General features: G+C 43.9%; 1 protein-coding gene across 4 annotated transcripts; it reads right to left on the bottom strand.

The window, feature by feature from the left end:
- Positions 1 to 5372: 5372 nt before the first annotated feature.
- LOC142311438 (glycogenin-1-like) lies at positions 5373 to 19380 on the bottom strand. Of its 4 annotated transcripts, none has more exons than XM_075349870.1 (10): positions 19140 to 19380; positions 15924 to 15997; positions 14835 to 14976; positions 14264 to 14438; positions 13398 to 13560; positions 13056 to 13182; positions 9665 to 9872; positions 9389 to 9481; positions 7477 to 7587; positions 5373 to 5665 (listed from the first exon to the last, which is right to left on the bottom strand). In XM_075349870.1, the coding sequence occupies exons 2-10, from the start codon at positions 15928 to 15930 to the stop codon at positions 5504 to 5506; spliced, it is 1188 nt and encodes a 395-aa protein (XP_075205985.1). In that variant the 5' UTR covers positions 15931 to 15997; positions 19140 to 19380; the 3' UTR covers positions 5373 to 5503. The 4 variants fall into 4 exon arrangements, with proteins under 4 accessions (XP_075205985.1, XP_075205986.1, XP_075205987.1 ...); XM_075349871.1 differs by having other exon boundaries at positions 19215 to 19380; XM_075349872.1 differs by lacking the exon at positions 19140 to 19380 and adding an exon at positions 18518 to 19101.
- Between the last annotated feature and the right edge of the window lie 630 nt (positions 19381 to 20010).

Here is a 20010-nt window from a genome sequence, read left to right as displayed (position 1 = left end):
TATTTGCACATTGTAATAAGATTGCTCATAACCTTTCGATTTTCCAAACTGAAATACCCCAAGTTTAATAACCTGCCCTCATATTGCAGTCCACCCACTCCTTTAACACTTTCACCCCTGGCCACTAAAACACCTTAATGACTGGGCCATTTTTTGCAATTCTGAGCAATGTCACTTTGGCAGGTTATAACTTTGAAACGCTTCAAAGGATCCTGATGATTCTGATATTGTTTTTTCGTGACATATTGTACTTCATGAGAGTGGTAAATTTAGGCCGATATTTTTTGCATTTATCTGTGAAAATTTCGGAAATTTGGCAAAAAGTTTGCAATTTTCAAACTTTGACATCTCTTGGATTTATAGGCATAAAATTTCACACAAAATAGTTAATAAATAACATTTCCCACATGTCTACTTTACAGCAGCGCAATTTTCGAAACAAAGTTTTATTTTGTTAGGAAGTTAGAAGGGTTCAAAGTTTATCAGTAATTTCTAATTTTTCCAACAAAATTTACAAAACCATTTTTTTTTAGGGACCACATCACATTTGAAGTGACTTGAAGGGCCTATGTGACAGAAAATACCCAAAAGTGACACCATTCTAAAAACTGTACCCCTCAAACTGTTCAAAACCACATCTAAGAGGTTTATTAATCCGTTGGGTACTTCACAGTAACTAAAGCAATGTAGAAAGAAAAACTGGAAATTTTAATTTTTATTTTTTTTTTGAAAACACAAAAATGTTACTTTAGCCATAAAATTTTGAATTTTCACAAGGGTATCAGGAAAAAATGCACCATAAAATTTATTGTGTACACAGATACCTCATATGTGGTGGAAATCAATTGTTTGGGCATATGGCAGGGCTAGGAACGGAAGGAGCGTCATTCAAATTTCTGAAAGCAAAATTAGCTGGACTCATTAGTGGATGCCATGTCGGGTTTGGAGACCCCCTGATGTGCCTAAACAATAGAGCTGCCCGACAAGTGACCCCATTTTGGAAACTAGACCCTTTTTTTTCCACAAGGGTATCAGGAAAAAAGGCACCATAAAATTTATTGTGCAATTTCTCCTGAATACACAGATATCTCATGTGTGGTGGAAATCAACTGTTTGGGCACACGGCTGGGCTCAGAAGGGAAGGAGCGCCATTTAAATTTGTGAAAGCAAAAATTAGCTGGAATCATTAGCAGATGCCATGTTGAGTTTGGAGAGCCCCTAAGGTGCCTAAACAGTGGAAACTTCCCACAAGTGAACCCCAATTTGGAAACTAGACTCCCCCCAAGGAATTTATATAGATGTGTGCTGAGCACTTTGAGGTGCTTCAGTGAATTTTATAATGTTGCACCATGAAAATGAAAAAAAAAAATACATTTTTACCACAAAAATGTTCTTTTAGTCTCTCTTTTTTCATTTTGACAAGGGCAACAGGGTAAAATGTACCTCAAAAAGTGTTGGGAAATTTCTCCTGAGTATTCTGATATTCCATATGTGGAAGGAAACCACTGTTTAGGCGCACAGCAGGACTCAGAAGGCAAAACGCGCCATTTGATTTTTCAAACGCAAAATTGTCTGGAATTGTTAGCGGATGCCATATGGCATTTGAAGAGCCCCTGATGTGTCTAAATAGTGGAGCACATGTGACCTTGTGGGACATTGTGTAGGGGGAATGGGGCGTGTGTACAGAAAGAAAAAAAAAACCAAGTGTGTGTTGCTGTGAATCTATTTTCTTTGATTAGAGAGGAAAAAAAAAAACTAGAAAGAAAAATAATAGAAAGGAGATTCAATTTGGTAACATAACAAAGAAACATACTTGATAACAGAAAGTGGATGAGGAAAACGGGTTGGAAATCCGCGCCAAGGACTCAGAGAATTCAATGGAGATTTTATGCTTCTTTTATTGGCATGCACATGTCAACGCGTTTCAGGAGTCACAGCTCCCTTCGTCAGGACAGCAAGCATGGTAACACTTTCTGTTATCAGCCAAATTTGGGACTGCTGCCAGACTTGGATTCTTACATGCGTGCATAGTGGTTGTGACTGGCACAACCATTATAGGTGAGTGTAACACTTTCTTTCACCCTCCCATCACCTGGGTAAGACCCTATTGCGCTTTCTCTTCCACAGCCCTTTTATCTAAAGAAACATACTTAACAGACGGCAGTGGAAAAACAAAAAAGTCCTGACCAAAATGGAGCACGGATGCCAGTCTGTGTTATGCATCACAGATCAGCGCTCAGCGGCTTGCACGGCCGAATGGGGTGCAAAAAGCGATGTGGGATGACAAAAAGAAAAAAAAGTCCTGCCCAAAATTGAGCACAAATAGCAGCTGCAGGACGCACGGACGGGGGATGACAGACAAACAAAAAAATTATACTCACAGGACTAGGAAGATCAGTGACCAGAGGAACTCTGCAGCAGGCAGTTAGATGGACGACTGAAGCTTGGAGCCAGCGATGGTAGATGAGTTTAGACGGATTAAGACATCGGATGACCCGGCAGGAGGAACTGGACAGCGGCAGCAGCAAGCAAGGGGACGTCGGAGAGGGACAGGAGAAGCCGAGGAGGGGTGGTGGACAGAAGCCATGGGGAAGGGGGGGGGGGGGGGGAACTAAGAGATCGGAGGATGGGCAGTAAACATACAGGCAGTGCGGCGGAGATCTTGCAGCTCGGCGGAGTGGAACTACAAGTCCCAGCAGGGGCACGGTGCAGACTGGCTGGGGGAGGGCTTTCCAGGCCAAAACAAGCCTTGGGAAAGATGTCACTGCCAGATAACCCCCCCCCTCCCTCGCACGCTGATTGTGCTATGACGCGCAATCGCTCCAAATCGTGTGTCCCCCCCCCCCCAGCCGCCAAGAATTTCCACATGCATTAGATGTGACAGTCCCGGGACTGTACCCAGCTCATCCTGAATTGGCCTGGTGTGGTAGCAATCGGGGTAATAAGGGATTAATCATGGCAGGCGTCTGAGACACCCCCAATGATTAACCTGTAAGTAAACACATACACCCGAAAAAATACTTTATTTGGAATTAACAAAAAATCCCCTCTAACCATTTTATTAAAATCCACAAATACCCCTCCAGGTCCGACTAATCCAGAGAAATCCCGCGACGCTCTCAGCTCTGCCACATGAAGCCGACAGGAGCAGCAGTAGAACACCGCCACTCTCAGGTCCACGCAGCAACTGAAGGGAGGCGGTGTGTGCGGCGATGAAGGGAGTCTCTCTGCCTTAAAAAAAAAGAAAAAAAAAAGCCACACTGCCTTTTTTCCCCCTCAAAAACATTTTCTGCAGAATGAGAAAAAGAAAGTGCATGTCACTTTTCTGCAGGTATCTCTTTTTTTGCCATAAATAATTGTTAAAAAACCAACCTGTGAGAAAAAAAAAAAAAAAAAAAAAAAAAGTAAAAATGCATGCAGTTTTTGGTGTGTTTGCACTGATCTTTCAGACTCAAGAAATTTGAGAGAAAATCCTTTAGTGCAAACAGAGCCTTAAGTTGAGAAATAAAAGAGCATGTGCCCAACAGTGTTGTTTTGGTGCTGCTGTGTATAAAGTTCATTTTATGGGGTGCTTTTTCCAAGTGGATTCCCTTACTCAACTCCTTCATGGCTGGATTAGTACTGAACTATGAGCAAAGACTTGAATAACAGTCTACTTAGGCCCTGTGCGCACACCGTTTACCTGCGGTTTTGCGCAGAGATTTGAGAAATGTTTGTAATCTTTCTGCAGATATTTCCCAGCAAAACCTGCAGGTACCTGTGGTATTTCACTCCATTCACTAATGTAATCACGGAATACCGCAGGTAGCAAATGTGCGGTATAACCCCAGTATAGCCACGGTAATATTAATCACTGCCCTGCGTTTTTGCAGGAAAGTGATGTCATGACAGGTAGAGGAAGCGGAGCAGAGCAAACACAGATCACACTCCCTGGACGCCGCACGGAAGCACTTCCGTGTGACCTCCGTCAGGTGCCCGTACAGTCTGTCCTGCTGCAGCCCCGCAGCTGCCTGCACTGCAGTGTGTCAGTGTCTGCCTGCCCTGCAGTATCAGCAGCTTCTCACCCTGCAGTGCTGGCAACCGCAGGGTTGACGAGTGCTGCCGTCAGGAGGTTAGATGAGGTCATTACCTGCTGTGACGATCTCCTGCCCTAACGTCACTGCCTTCTATGCCCGTCTTGTGGGCGGCCCGAGACTGTCACGAGCTCTCGCGATGGTGAGAACGTGGTGGGCATAGAAGTCAGTGACAGTGGTGACGGCAGGAGATAGTCACTGTAGGTAATGATCTCATCCAACCTCCTGACAGCAGTGCTAGTCATCCCCTGCAGTGACCTGGGCTGACCTCATGATGTTAGCTCAGGTCACTGCACTACTCTCCCAGCCAATGGGGAACATTTTGTTCTTCATTGACTGGGACAGTGACTAAGGTATGGATCATCTGGATTTGATTATTTTCAATAAATTGGTGAAAGAGGGAATGTTTTGGGGAGGGTTTTCTCAAATAAACGTTTGTCGTCAATTTTTTTTCTTACTGACTGGGTTGGTGATGTCGGGTATCTGATAAACATGACATCACCAACCCCAGGGCATGATGCCAGGTGACATTACACATCTGGCATCAACCCCATATATTACCCCATTTGCCACCGCACCAGGGCAATGGGATGAGTTGGGGCAAAGCACCAGGATTGGCACGTCTAATGGATGCACCACTTTTGGGACAGCTGTGGACTGCTATTTTTAGGCTGGGGAGTGTCCAATAACAGTGGACCTCCCTAGTCTGAGAATCAGACCACAGCTGTCCGCTTTACCTTGGCTGGTGATCCAATAATTTGGAGGGGGGGGGGGGGGAACCCCATGTTTTTTTATTTTAAATTTATTTACATGCAAAATAAACAGTGGGGTGCCCTCTGTTATGGATTACCAGCCAAGGTAAATCTGCCAGCTGTAGTCTGCAGCACCCTAGCTGGCTACAAAAGATATGGGGGACCTCAGTCTTTTTTTAAATTATTTTTTTTGGCTAAATACAAAGGCAAAGCACCCTTTAGTGCCACATGAAAGTCACTAAAGGGTGCCAGCTTAGAATATATAGGGAGGTGGAACATTATATATGTCTTGCTCATCTATTATCTGTCTATTCATCTATCCATCTTTCCCTCTATCCATTATCTGTCTATCGATTATCTATATTTATTGCAGTTACAGCATAAAAAACTGCAGGGACCAACCTGCGAAAAAAAAAAAAAAAAAAGCGTTTTTTTTACTGCAGGTGCGATAATCTTCAACTCCCAGAAGTTTCTCAATAAATTTTCTTGAGAAATGTAACTTCTCCAGTGCACACATAGCCACACAGTTAAATAATAGAGACTTCACTCAATATTTTAGCCTAATTTAATTGGCAAAAAAAAGTCAGTCATGTAAGTAAATCAAAACATAATTCTGCCACTGCACAATAAATAATGAAACACATTATCAGCACCCTTGTAGAGCTAATGGAAGAGACATCACTGTAGAAAACGATCTAGCTTCTTCTGGATATTGTCAAAAGAATATTTGCCCATGTAGTCAATGTGGCCTTCTTCCCATTTCCTGCGTTCTTCCTCCGTTCGCTGTGCTTCTTCAGCTTCTTGGATGGATAATTCCGAAACAGACTTTGAAAGGTGAGCCTGAATAATAAAACCAATAATTAAATTAGACCACATTTCACACTGATCTTCCTTGACAGACTTTGCTTGTGATGGGATATTAACATGGGTCCATGTGTTCAGCCTTTTGGTATAAAAAAAAAAAAAAAAAAAAAATACAAAAGGGCATTCACAGATTTGTGTGCATTATCTTTCCCTTCAGTGAAGATAGCATTAGACTGGCGCTCCTCCTCTATGTGCGCACGTTGCGTAAATACATGCAGTTACGCTTTGCCGGCAGCTCCTGCTCTGTCTATGGCAGGAGCTGCAGGCAGAGCGCATGGAATCTGCTTCACTACGGACATTTCTGCAGCGATTTAAAGCGCACATGTGCTCTTCAGATCACTGCAGAAATTTCTGCAGTTAACTGTACGCAACGTGCGCACATAGCCTAACTTTTACAATGCAGTTATTCAAGACACTAGTTGAGTGTTTAAACTTCTAAAATTTGAAGGAAAAAAAAAAAAAAAAAAATTTATAAAAAAAAAAAGATTCACACCACTATGGGGTGCAGTTTGCATTCAATATTAGATCTATTTGGACAAGGGAACACAGGCCAATTATATAATATCCCTCTAGATCTTATAAATCCCTTTAATTTTCTACATCCTGAGTTTCATGTACATTTTGACAAGATTAGAAATTGCTATGACCAAAACCAAAAGTGTGAACACTTGTAGGCCCAGTGAGGATAATATTGCATCATTGACAATAATTGATGTAATACTGATTAAGAATACACTAATTCACTAGAAATAAATTAATAAATTATAATACAAAAAAAATTGATTACTTAAATTAAATGTTTTTCCTTAGAGGGGGTGTATACTTATGAACTAAATGCACGTATAAACAATCACCAGCTGCGTTGATCACGGTGACCAAATAGTGCCGATATATTTTAGTCAGTAGGCAAACAAATCTTAGACTTATCTTTTAAAAAATTAAATGCATTACAAAGTTTTAGTAGAAGAGGTCATTTGACTAGCATTTCTACATGTATACACCCCCTTAAAACCAGTATAAGTGTATGCAGCACTAATCAATAACACCAAAAATAAAACATTTATTCCATTAGCAGGTAGTGCTGATATGGAAATGTTGTGTATCGACTGATTATAGTAACAGGTCTCAATTTACACATTTGAGGGAGTTCTGCTTCATATAAACAATCTACAATACAAAGCAGACAGTGAAGAAGAGGACTGATACATCACTGCCCGTCTTCACAGTAACTTCAATCCAAACATTTCAGTGTGCCATTAGAGGAAATGACAGTGGTAGGTTATACAGTCACCTCCTCATTGACAGGGGGGGGTCTGACTACCAAGACCCATACCATTCCTTTATACATTTCCCCCCCACACACCAATACTACTGCCAACCAACGTTGCAATGCCAACTGTAACACTGCTCTTCTGAGGGGACGCGTTACAATTCGCACCACAGTTGACAGACAGCTGACATGCAGAAAACCAAAAAGGACCTCAGTCCCATTTTCAGGTTCAGGATTTCTGGGGGTCTCAGGTCAGAACCTTATTGCATACCATAACTTTACATAGGAGTGCCCATTTAGGGAGCAGAGTAATAAAGATGAATGTAGAAATATTTTATTCCCTGGTGTTATTACTGTTTGCAGTAAATTACAATGATGAAAGCAGCTGATTACATGAAAAGAAAAAGCTAAATCCTGAGACATTTTATTCAAATTTCTAGGCAATTCTGAAAGCAAAGGAAATGAAAAATGATCTATAGGAAGAGCGTAGAAGCAGATGGCGAGCCAATGGAAATACCATATGGAAGGATTCTTGAGTTACAGGCTCAGGGCTGAGCTGGGAGGGGAGAAGGTCTTGACCTTGAAGACTGTCATCAAGTGCACGCTGCTGAGAACTATTACTGGTTTGCTAGAAAGACAGCAGTTAGATACATAACCCTGTTCAAGAAAGTTATTACAATGTATTACAGACCAAAAAAAAAAAAAAAAAAAAAAAACCCTCAAATCTGTCTGAAAAATCCGTCTTGATGGCACAGTTCGGTGTCAAGTTACAACTTAGGGTGCCTTGGCCACAATCAGCGTTTGCAGACTTTTGGATGCAGCATATTTTCACTGCGTCCAAAATGCTGCCTTGTACAGTACAAGCATAGTGTATGGGATTAAAAGAAATCCTGTGTCCACTGCTTGTTTTTTTTTCCTGCAGCAAACACTGACCTGCAGTGTGGCTTTCTGAGCCACAGCATGTCAATTGTCGCAAGGGCCCTCCATAGGGAGAACACAAGCAAGAGACTGCAGCGCCCCGAGCCCTGATCGTGGGTACAAGCAGCTGCGGTCTCCTGGGGAGGAGACTCGTGGCCCCGCAGGTCAAGACTTGCTGCGTCCAGGACAGTGAGGCCCGATTGTGGGCACAGCCTTATTATGGTCTATACAGGGCTTTGGAGGAGAAAAGAGCACTCAGCACAGAGAAATAAGCAGATTGAACCAGCAGCTCAAGCAACCATTTTAGCTTACTCCAGTGCTGAATTCATAGCCACACATCTCAGTACTCCAATACAAGGTCTTTTCCATGCTGTTACTTTTCTGTGTACTACATAAGAGCAGGAATCCCTCTACTATGATGTCTGAAATACACACGGCAGCCAATCTCTGCCCTTTAGCTCAGAAAAACGAAAATATGTAGTCTAAATACAGGATTAAAGTTATCGTATATTTCGGATAACACTTTTCCTCCCAAAAATTTGGGAGGAAAGTGAAGGGTGCGTCTTATAATCTAAATATAGTTTACTGGGTGGGAGAGAGTTGGGTGGGGGGGGGGGGGGGGGAATAAGAGGCCAGGGGGAATACTGAGGCAGGTCTCTAGTGGCTGCTGCTGGGGCAGCTGTGTGGTGTCTGTGCGGGGTCTCGCAGTGACTTCGAATAATGCTGCCCGGAGTCAGTGTGTGCGCACAGATGGGGGCTCTCAGGTCAAGCTTATCTGCGCAGGCGCCACCTCCGGCTCATTGATCTCCCTGCAGCGGACATCAGGAAAATGGCGCCCGGAGGTTGCGCTTGCGTAGATGAGACCTCTGCTTGCCATTGGGCCTAGAGTTCAATCTGGACTACGGGCGCCATTTCTTTGAAGCCCTCACCACGCATAGCCGTGGTGGAAGCTGCCCCAGCACAGCAACCTGAGCCTCTGCTGCGGCCCCAGCACAGTCTACAGTTTCTGGGACACCCACCGCCCCTGCCTCCTATGACTCCTCCACGACCACTACTGCCCCATCTGGTAAGAGACTGGATTACAAGAATGACCCCATTCCTCCTCAAACCACCTTTCCTTTGAATTTGGATGCATCTTATAAAATCAAAAGTATGGTATAATGGCCAGAAAACACAGATACCAGAAAGCCCATGAGAAGGAGCGGCGCAGTTCATGGCAAGGCATTTCAGATAACCCCCTTTAATATTTTAAGAGGAATTTAGACATAGAAATTCCCTAATAAGTTTTGAGAGGAGAATTTGAACAGCAGGAGGCTGTAAGTTACACCCCCCCCCCTCCACATGATAGGTTCCCTTTAAGTTCAATATACTTGATCACTCCACCACTTTTTGGGAGTGTTAAAAAGCAAAGAATTTTATGTACATCATTAAACTTTTAGTACACCATCTGAATTCTGTATCATTCAGTACTAGTGCATCCAAACCAGTCATTGAGCAACAAAGATACTTACAGGGTTCTCAGGATCACAAGAATGAGTTTCCTTGGAGCAGCTAGATGACAGATTCTCATCTGTCATCGGAAGGTCCGTTCTTCCACATTGATGCTGGAGAAACAAACCACCACTTAGAAAAGTCTGACAGCTTTGAGATGGCATGTCTAAATTTGTAATGCATTGTGTATAAAAGTACACGTTCTAAAGATACTCTTGGGTGTGGTGGGGCAGGGAAGAAATACAAACCGAAAAAAAAAAAAAAAAAAAGAAAAAAAAGGGAAACAATTCAGTTACCTTATCTGTGGCGACAAACTCCTCTTGTTCTGTTAATAAGGGCAAAATGTCAGAACTGTAGATCTCCCACCAGTGGATAAGGAATAAAAGGTGCTGATCTCCTTGTAGCGCTTCCTCCTCTACAATCCATTTAGTTTGAGGGTTATATTTACAATTCCAAGGCTTTGGGGTACCTATAAAATGAACAACCTTCGCCTCTGACCCAAATCTGTAATAGAGAAGTGTGCAGATACTAGACTTCATTTCTTTATTACATACAATTAATACTTCATTATGATAATGAAGTGGCTTAGTATTGGGTAGATCCACCAAAACAGCTCTGATGCCTTTCTATCTGCACCAAGATTATAGCAACAGATCATTGAAGTCCTGCAAGTTGTGAGTTGCAGCCTCCATGGATCAGTTTCCCTTCTAGCACATCAAGGATGCTCATTTGCAGAGATCTGGAGGCCAAGTCCTCACCTTGACCTAAAGTTTCCTCGAACCATCCCTGAACAGTTTTCAGCATGGCAAATATTCTTGTGAAAAAAAAGGACACTATATTGCCATCATGAAGGAGTGTACCAAAATAGGTTGCTTCACACCACTAAGAAAAATAGTTACAGAAAAGTGGGATGATTGTTTCCCCTCACTCGTCATTTGTGTGCGGTCTGTATAATTCTTATTATAAGTGCACACAGTGTCGGGACCGAATGGAGGAGTAGGGGGAACCATGGGGTAAATTTAAAGACAGTATTGGGAGCATGAGGGTAGGATGAGTGCGGTTACAGTATAAGTGAGGGAGGATTGGTGCAGAAACTGTATGGGAGGTGGGGGGGATGAGTGCAGACTGTATGAAAAGTGAGGGGGGATGGGTGTGAACACAGTATAAAATGTGAGGGGAGGATGGGTGCAGACAGTATGGAAAGTGAAGGGGATGGGTGCAGACAGCATTGGGAGAGAGGGGGAGATGGGTGCAGACCATATAGGAAGTGAGGGGTGGGGGATGTGTGCAGACAGTATGAGCAGTGAGGAGGCATGGGTGCAGACAGTATGAGGAGAGGGGGGATTGGTGCAGACAGAAGGGGAATGATGCGGTCATAGTATGGGAAGCAAGGAGGTGATTACTACGGAAGTTGTTATATGACCGTATGGGATAAGAAAAAAAAAAAAAAAAAGGCACAGACTGGGTAGGGTGGAGGAGTGCAAGAGTGCTTAATATGCAAAAAGGGCAGTGTGGAGGGCACGTATCATAAGAGGGACTATGTGTCATGTTTTGTGCAGGGAACACAGTTAGGGTGAATTATTTATTCATGAGCGCAATGTGGGGCAGATATTCAGGTACATTATGACTTTCAGGCATAGTGTTGGGATGTGCTGCAGTGGAGAAGATTGAAGTGTGCAGAAACGAGCTGTGGGCATGAAAATTCATCATGGATGTAGAGTGGGTACAGAACACTTTTTTGTGATGTATTCCTGTACTGATAGGAGTTATATGGATGTATTTCTGTACCACTGGTGGCTCTATTGATGTATTCCTGTGCTGTTATAAATCCTGATCCTGCACATATGTAACAGTTCAGCACTTGTAAGATTACATTATCCAGGGCTGTTTTAAGTATTGTGCCATCTGCAAATTTAATGGTTACTATGTTTTTTTTTCAATGTTAGGAGGATTAAAGGGGTTGTCCCACATTTGTGATGTGTCTGCACTTACTCTATGTGACTACAGACATTCAAGTTCAGTGTGCACAGTGCACCCTGGCAGTAATATCTGGTGCCGATGGCAAGAGTGGGAGTTCACAAAACCACAAGTATGCAAATTTACATATACGTGGTCACGTGCTGGCTAGACATGCGTGGCCTTGATCACAAAGTAAATTGCGTGAGGCCAGACAAGTCTAGTCAGAATGTGACCAGAAGTATACAAATTGCATACTTTTGCTCATGACAGTCCACTCTTGCCACTAGGAAGGGAGAAACCTAAAAGTGTTCAGTGCAAGTGCTGTGAGAATGCAGAAGCCTACAGTTACCTCATCTCAAACCTGCACAAGCCATTATAAAATTAAGCCCTGTAGCATGCTCAATCCTAACAGCATTTAATATACTCACTGTCAGGATTAGTCTCTGCTTGCTGATTCCAGCTGTGATCACATGGCCACTGCACTCATGTGATATTCACACTAAGGGTACGCTCACACGAGCGTGAAAATCGGACGAGTGCAATGCGAGAAATTCTCGCATTGCACTCTGACCAATGTTAGCCAATGAGGTTGAGCTGTTGGTCAGCTTTTCTCGCATCCAGATTCTGGATGCGAGAAAAGCGGCAGCATGCTGCGATTGTCTGCGAGAGCCGTATCCCTCGCACCCATTCAAGTGAATGGATGCGAGAGATACATCGGACTGCACTCGGATGTTATCCCAGTGCAGTGCGATCTACGCACAGGCTGACAGTGGAGGAGATGGGAGGATTAACCCCTCCCTCTCCTCCGCAGCGCCTGCACTCAGCTTCACAGCTGTGACCCGATCGCAAGATCGGGTTACAGTCGCATGACACCCGACTCACGCTCGCAGCAGAGCCTGAGCCGGGGGACATTAGCATATCGCATCCGATGCTCTCGCATCGGATGCCATACGCTCGTGTGAGTCCAGCCTTATGGTCATGTGGCAATTAGCTTTTCTTCTTACTGCTCTTTTCATTGAAAAATTGAAAGAATTAGGAAATGCAGCTTGGCATCACATGACTCCAAGTATGAAAATTGCATATGAATGCTTGGTCACATGATGACTACTCAGACTGTGGGAGGGAGTGGAGTGCAGATTGGTGTTTTTCCAGTGTGGACAGTGGGACTGTGGAAGGTTTGAGGGTTGGAGGTGGGGCTGGAGCCTGGGCAGAGTCTCAAGGGGGCCTGAAAATTTTGCCAGTATGGGGCCCTGAAATTCCTAGTGGCGGCCCTGCATACTAAAATACACCACATGTAGAAAGGAGAAGCCATTTTTTTTCCATAAATAAAGCAGCCAGGTTTTCATGATCCTGTCCAAAGTCATGGCCTTCTCAGTCACTCATGTCAAGATCTTGAGAACCAATAGCAGTTCAAAACAGATTCTGCTTTTTTGGTTTTTAAACACACAACTGAACATTTGGCACCAATTTTATTACAGATTACACCGAAGCTTTACTTTTATAGAAAGGAGAATTGACCTGGAGAACAGGATCAGTTCACACGTTTATAAAGGTCATGGAACATTTGATATCTCTAGGCACCCCTAAATTCAGTACTGTGCAGATGTAGCAGCTGAATTTCTTAGGTAATTTAACAGGTCTGCCTGAAGATCTAACAAGAATATACTCCGCTCTCCTATACTTGCCGAAATGAACACTGTTACATTCTGCTGGATCATTGGTACTTACTGTTTAAATGCAGGTATATAAGTGTATATAGAACTTATGCTCAAGTTATAGATAAAAGGCAAATGTTTGCTGATGTCTGCTGTTGCCCAGTTGCTAAAGAAACTGTTAAGCAGGCCCTGGTCACCACCTGCAAGAAAAACAAACATAGGACATGTTACAACACTTTACATACAGGTATACCAAACATCATTGGTCAATGCAGAAGTGTGTGACATAGAAGCTAAGCTGGTTATCATCCAGTGATACCATAGTCAGACTAGGATATATCTCTACATTACATGCAAGTCATGTAAAGTGCCGTAATTCCTTGACTAGCATTGGATTAACTATAAAAGATAATACCATCAAAGCTGCCATTGTCTTCTGCATACTGTAGGAGACGTCCAAAAGTTTCAAGTGAAGGTCTAAAGACAAACACCCCACTATTAAAACAGTCAGGCCAACCGGAGTCTGGAGCTGCTGAAAATTCTTCCCGATCAAATAATTCATCGATCTTACGAAGAGCCTGTAACACAAAAATTCACCATAATGTCATCTGGACATGGGTAGTCTCACTAAACGACGTACCAGCGATTCCAACCACGATACGACCTGGTCAGGATCACTGGTACGTTGCTACAGGGTGGCTAGTGAGCTGTCAATCAGGCAGATCTTCCCAACGACGCAGCAACGATACGGCAGTCGCTGGGACCCTGTCACATAGCACAATTCAAATCTCGATTAGCAACCTAGGCGTGCATCTACATTGCCTTTTCTGCGCCCCCCTATGCTCTGATTGGTGGTCGTAACTGTTGTGACTGGGCGGTCTTTCCTTTAGAGAAGGCAACATAATAGCGCTTCCATCCTACAGTCCTATGCAGAATGGACTGTATTACGATCTGCTGCTACACGCGGTCTGGGACAAGTGAATTCAGCCCTCTGAAATGTACTGCAATCTACAAGCCAGAACAGATGGAAGCGGCCAATCTGAACACAGTAGCGATCACTAATCGGAACAGAGGGTGTGGAAAACAACGAAGACTCACGCCTACGTGAGTCGCGAATGAGGTCGTTGGGTAAGGTGTCAAGCACACCGATGCGTGCTGCCCTGCGGGTGCCCAACGACAAAAATGTGTTTTTTTTTTTTTTTGGTAAAAGATGAAGTGTGACATCTACGGCCAAACTTCATAGACAAAACTACCTAGAATTCCAGTAAATAGTGCACTTACGATTGTGTCTGCATCCATGTACACACACTTTGTATACTGGGTGAGGGTCCAACACTGAATTTTGGTGAAGGTTATTCCAAGTTCTGGACGTTTCAGTAAGGACAATCGCACCAAATCTGCGCTGTCGAGAGTGTCCACCTCCAAAACGTCATCAAAAACTTTACTGAGAATTGCCCTTAAAAACAGAAGTATACGGAAACTGAGCAGTGCTGTTTAGTATTAAAGGCTGGGGCACAGCTATATGGTATTATGCCTAGTGCAGGGCCACCAGGACCTTTTCTATTCTGGTCCCCCATGTCCTGCATTGGCCATGGCAGAGCATGTATCCTGCCCAGAGCTCCTTTAAAAGATAAGTCTGATTAGGGCAAGGCTAGAGCTATACCAAAATTTCTGAGATGTAGCAATGAAAGAAACTACTAGCAACCCACTCAAAGGAGCAACTTGGGAACTTAAGGGGGGGGGGGGGTGTTTAAGTCTGCAATTCATTCAAATTGAAAGTATTTATACACATTGTATTAAAAAAACAAAAAAAAAAAAAAACCCAAACACCTTCATGCGTGCCTTGTCTTACCTCATACGTCCGGAGACTTGAGATGTAATCATTACCACCAGCTTGCGGGATGTTTCATGATTCCTTAATGATTTCCCCAAAACCAAGGCACCTTGACAGTATATGTCATTTGTGCAAAGGGTCACAAATGCTTGGTCTGTAACTGGAAAATAAAAACAAATACCCTGTGGGTTACACATACTACTTTAAGACACCATACTGGTGGCCTTTAGTCTTAATAGTGAAATAAGCCCGAAGACTCCAGTGTTCAAAAGGAATGTGTCAGCAGGTTTTTGCCATTTGATCTGAAAGCAGCATAATGTAGGAGAAGAGGCTTAAATTCCAGAGATGTGTCACTTGCTGCGCTGCTTGCTGTGCTTTCAATATAAAATCAGTGTTTTATCAGCAGGAGATTATCACTGCAGGACTGGGTGTCATGTTAGCCAGTCCAGCCAATATGTGTAACCATGCCCCCACCACTGATTGGCAGCTTGCTGATCATGTACATTGTGCACATGAAGTTGCAAGTCAGGGTGTTAGCCAGGTTATATGTACAGTATACGTACACAGCTCAGCATTTATAGCACTGCTACATTTACAGCTGAAAAAGTGATTTTATCAACACATGCCTGGAATCAGGCTATTTGTCCCTACATCATGCAGCTCAAATAAAAAAAAAAAAAAATCTGTCATCAGGTTTTTGCTATGTTAACAAGCCCACTTGTCTCTGTTCAAGCCAATCCCCAAGGAGACCATTTCATGGTAGTTTTAGGTGCCGTCTTCTAAATGGAGAAAGTAATTAATACACTTGTGTGGTACAAGGTCAGGGGATTCCTTGGGTGGTCTTAGCGTATGCCATACTCTGCAAACGTAGAAGATAAAACAGTCCAGGAAATCAGATGTTGGTAGGATTTATTTGCTCTGATGGAACAGTTTGTTTTCCGTATATATGGTTCCTAGGCCAGTAAAATATGGCAGCTCACACCCACATCTAACTAATGACACGTGACTAGGGCCCAAAAGCTACACGTGTACAACCAGTCTGATCAAACATCCTCACTCCCCCAGACTCCCAGCACAATAACCTCCAGCTAAAAGCATGATACTTACCAGGCATGCTGAGGAGTCTACGAATCAGTGTCTGCAGAAATATATCCCGCCGGGCACCATACAGAGTCTAGCTTCTAAAATAAAAGAAGTGGTCATACTAGGGTTAATGAAGCATTAATTATTAATAGGATATTCTCAAAGTCACATGACCATTGTCAAACTTTCTATATTACATGAAATTCCTTTCTGTAAATCAGTAACAGACGGCGAGTGGTGATAGGAGGCTGGAAGCAGGGCGAGTACTGGGGCATTGCCTGTGACAAGTGGGATTTCAGGGGCTGTCCTGCCATGCTCGGTAGATATATCCATCATTCATAAGCAGCATGGGTATATGCAACCTTGAGGTCTGCAAACCTGTCCCTGCATTGCCTGTGTGCCATACACTTATTCTCCATAGAGGTTAACCACCTGAATGGTAACAGTGCTTAAAAATGGAACAAGCACTTAGTTTCTATAAGGGTACATCCATACATCTGTGTGAATTATCCACCACCTATCATAGTACCAAGTGAGGCGGGGAGATGAAATCACAGAATATAAGGAGGATCGGTGCAGGGGATTTAATATTCTGCATTTCCAGCAGAAACAGATGTGAAAGTGCAATTTCTCCCTGAAATTAGGCTGCATTAACAGAAAGTGAAGATCCTCCATCCAATAATATAAAGAAGCTGTTTTTATTCCACAACGAGTTTCCACGCTGGAGTGGCATCTTTCACAAGTGTGGCTTTTACACTTGAGAAATCAGTTTGCTGTGAAAAGAAAAAAAAAAAAACCCGCCTTTTGGATCAAGGATCTTCACTTCTGTTAGCGCAGTCCAGCAGCATGAAGTGTCCTTCTCAAAATCCTCCAGGAGGATGTCATCTCCAGCCATGGGGCAGTAGCAATCATTACTGAGCCTTCACAACTCCCTGAGGGGAGCACATTACCTACATATTATATCTTTATATAAAGGCATGGTTTGGTGTGATCTGTGTCCCTATAGTTTTTATCTAACCTATCCGATTAGGCAGTCATCTGTAGAGACTTCACCACCAGCTAGGACTAAAATAGTACAATGGCTGGGCCCTCACTGACCTATTTAACATCCCAATCTGGTGGTTGCACGTTTGAGCCCAGTCTTTCCTGTTGGCCACATCTCCATTCACTGTTCTTTGAACCCATAAAGGTTTAATGGAAGGCAGTGTAGGTATAAGGAGTTGAGTATTCCCTGTACCTGGATCCTGAAGCTCATGCATGTCCAAAGACCCTGTGGCCACAAAAGAAAACGCATGGAGCGCATGAGGGTCCAAAGACTCCATGGCCACAGAAGAAACCAACGCATGGAGCGCATGAGGGTCCAAAGACTCCATGGCCACAGAAGAAACCAACGCATGGAGCGCATGAGGGTCCAAAGACTCCATGGCCACAGAAGAAACCAACGCATGGAGCGCATGAGGGTCCAAAGACTCCATGGCCACAGAAGAAACCAACGCATGGAGCGCATGAGGGTCCAAAGACTCCATGGCCACAGAAGAAACCAACGCATGGAGCGCATGAGGGTCCAAAGACTCCATGGCCACAGAAGAAACCAACGCATGGAGCGCATGAGGGTCCAAAGACTCCATGGCCACAGAAGAAACCAACGCATGGAGCGCATGAGGGTCCAAAGACTCCATGGCCACAGAAGAAACCAACGCATGGAGCGCATGAGGGTCCAAAGACTCCATGGCCACATCGCAAACCAACGCATGGAGCTGATGAAGGTCCCAAGAATCTGTGGCCACAAATCACCACATGGAGCATATGATCAAGCTATGCTTCTGCTTTATAGGAAACAGCCTGAACTAATTAAAGATAAGAGAAATCCATGCCTGAAACAGATCAGTATATGGCCCTATTCAGCAGTTTGTGCCCAAAAAGTGACAAACTTGGAAAAGTGGCAACATTTTGGTGCAACTTGTAGGTGCCAAAATTTTGCAACATTTGGAGTCTTAACACCAGTGTCTTCCAGCTCTGCCAAACTAATTCATGGTAAGATTTGGCACTCCCGTCACCAGAAATCTCTCCAGGCCAATAGATTCAGATTTCTGGTATGGGGCACAAATGTGACACTTGTCAGAAGCTCTTCATGATAAGGGGACCGATAGACTCAATTCAGTGGAAAAAAAAAAACAAACAAACAAAAAACCACTTAGTCTTGGAGTTGGGACCTGTGCTTTTTGCGTTTAATAGAATCCATAAGGCCACGCTCACAGCGGTATTTTGCCGCAAAACTGGATCCGTCATAAATGAGTTTCAGTTCCATTCCTTTACAATGGAATTGCAGCAACGTGCAGCATACACAACCGCATGTCACCGCGATTCCATTGTAAATGAATGGAGCTGAAACTCCTTTATGACGAATCCAGTTTTGTGGCAATATACCACTGTGAGCACAGCCTTACCAAGATTGGCCTAGTTTAAAGAAGGCCCTCCACCAGATCAAGAAGAGTGGCCATATTTTTTGCTTTTATTTACAAACCCCAAGTAGTCAAATTCCTTTATTTTTTTATTTATTTATAGCCATCAAAAAGATATGTGCTTTCATATTTAGTGCTAATCTTTATGGTCGTTACCACAGGTATCTCTGGGTTGCTCCTCAATTATTCTTGAGAGTTGTGCCCCTTCATACGGAGTATTAATATTAGCACCCAGTAGGGGGACCCATATGGCAAACAAAAAAAAAACCCCATACATACAAAGTGTCACCTGTACCCCAAAATGGTATAAAACAATCTCAACTCACTGCAGTAGAAAACAAGTCCTCAAAGAAAAAAAAAAAAATAATAATAAATCCAAGTTACAAAACTCAAAAATGGGGACAATTTTTTTTTTTTTTACAAAATTCATAACTGTTAACCGCTAGAGTATAGGTTTGATATTAGTGTAATGAGCTAAAGAACCATGGGGGCCAAGGTGACTACCACACAATGAAGCATGTAAAAAAAAAAACAAAAAAAACAAAAAAAGCCCCCACAGAAAAATCAGCCCCTGTGGCTCCGGGCCCCACCAACAGAAAAATCAGCCCCTGTGGCTCCGGGCCCCAGCCTCGGCACAGTCACGTACTCGCTCCCCATGGGACACAGTCCCACAGCAGCACTCAGCCCCCCGCTATCAGGCTGTGCAGTGACGACCCCCAGATGCCGGTCTGTGAGGGGGGACATTACAGGGACACACGGCGCCATTATCCCCGGAGACCTGCTCGGTGGAGTCCTCCAGCTGCCCTTGTGGCCGGTACTCATGGAGGGCACGGGGAGGGCCGGTGACACTCGCCTTTCCCCGGTTCTCTGACGTCTCGGCGTGGAGCTGCAGGGAGGCGTGCGCTGTGCACAACTGGACAGGCTGGCCGACCCCTCCCGCTGCAGGGCGCTGTGTGTGGAGCCCTCTACCCTGCACCAGGGCTTCTTATAGGGCAGAGCTGGAGAGTTGGCTAAAGTGATCTTGCCCATGGCAACCAATCAGCTTTGACCTTTTATTCTTCAGAGGTACCGTACGTTACAGTAATGAAAGCTGCAATCTGATTGGTTGCTATGGGCAACTAGTGCACTTTTCTTTTGCATGTATGTATTTACATCAGTGGCAGAGCAGGATAGGCTGCTTTCACATCAGCGTTTTTTTGTTTTGTTTTTTGCCTGACTGCAAAAAAACGCATCTGACCGGATCCTTGACAAATGCTTTCTCGTTTCAATGCATTTTGAATGGAATCGCGGTAATCTGCCGCATGCGGCAAAAACCGGACCGAACGCAAGCCCCTGCGGCACAATACGGCACTAATGTAAGTCTATGCAAAAAAAACGCAACTGGCGTTACAAAAGCCGGTTGCGGTTTTTCTGCAGAACGCCGTATTGTGCCGCAGAGCAAAAATCCGGATGTGTGAAAGTAGCCTTTGCGTTTGCATGCGTCATACTAGATGCGTTGTGTTGCGTTTTTTCAGGCTGCTTTCACACATCCAGTTTTCACCGTCAGGCACAATCCGATGAATTGCAGATAAAATGGATCCGGCCCCGGAAGCGTTTTATTCCCCATTAGCGCTGGATTGTGGCGGATGGCCTTGCGTTGCATGTGGTGT

This window comes from Anomaloglossus baeobatrachus, chromosome 5, assembly GCF_048569485.1.
Source record: "Anomaloglossus baeobatrachus isolate aAnoBae1 chromosome 5, aAnoBae1.hap1, whole genome shotgun sequence".
Taxonomy (NCBI): Eukaryota; Metazoa; Chordata; class Amphibia; order Anura; family Aromobatidae; genus Anomaloglossus; species Anomaloglossus baeobatrachus.
Note: the sequence above shows the minus strand (reverse complement) of the source record. Positions and strands in the feature narration are given on the sequence as shown.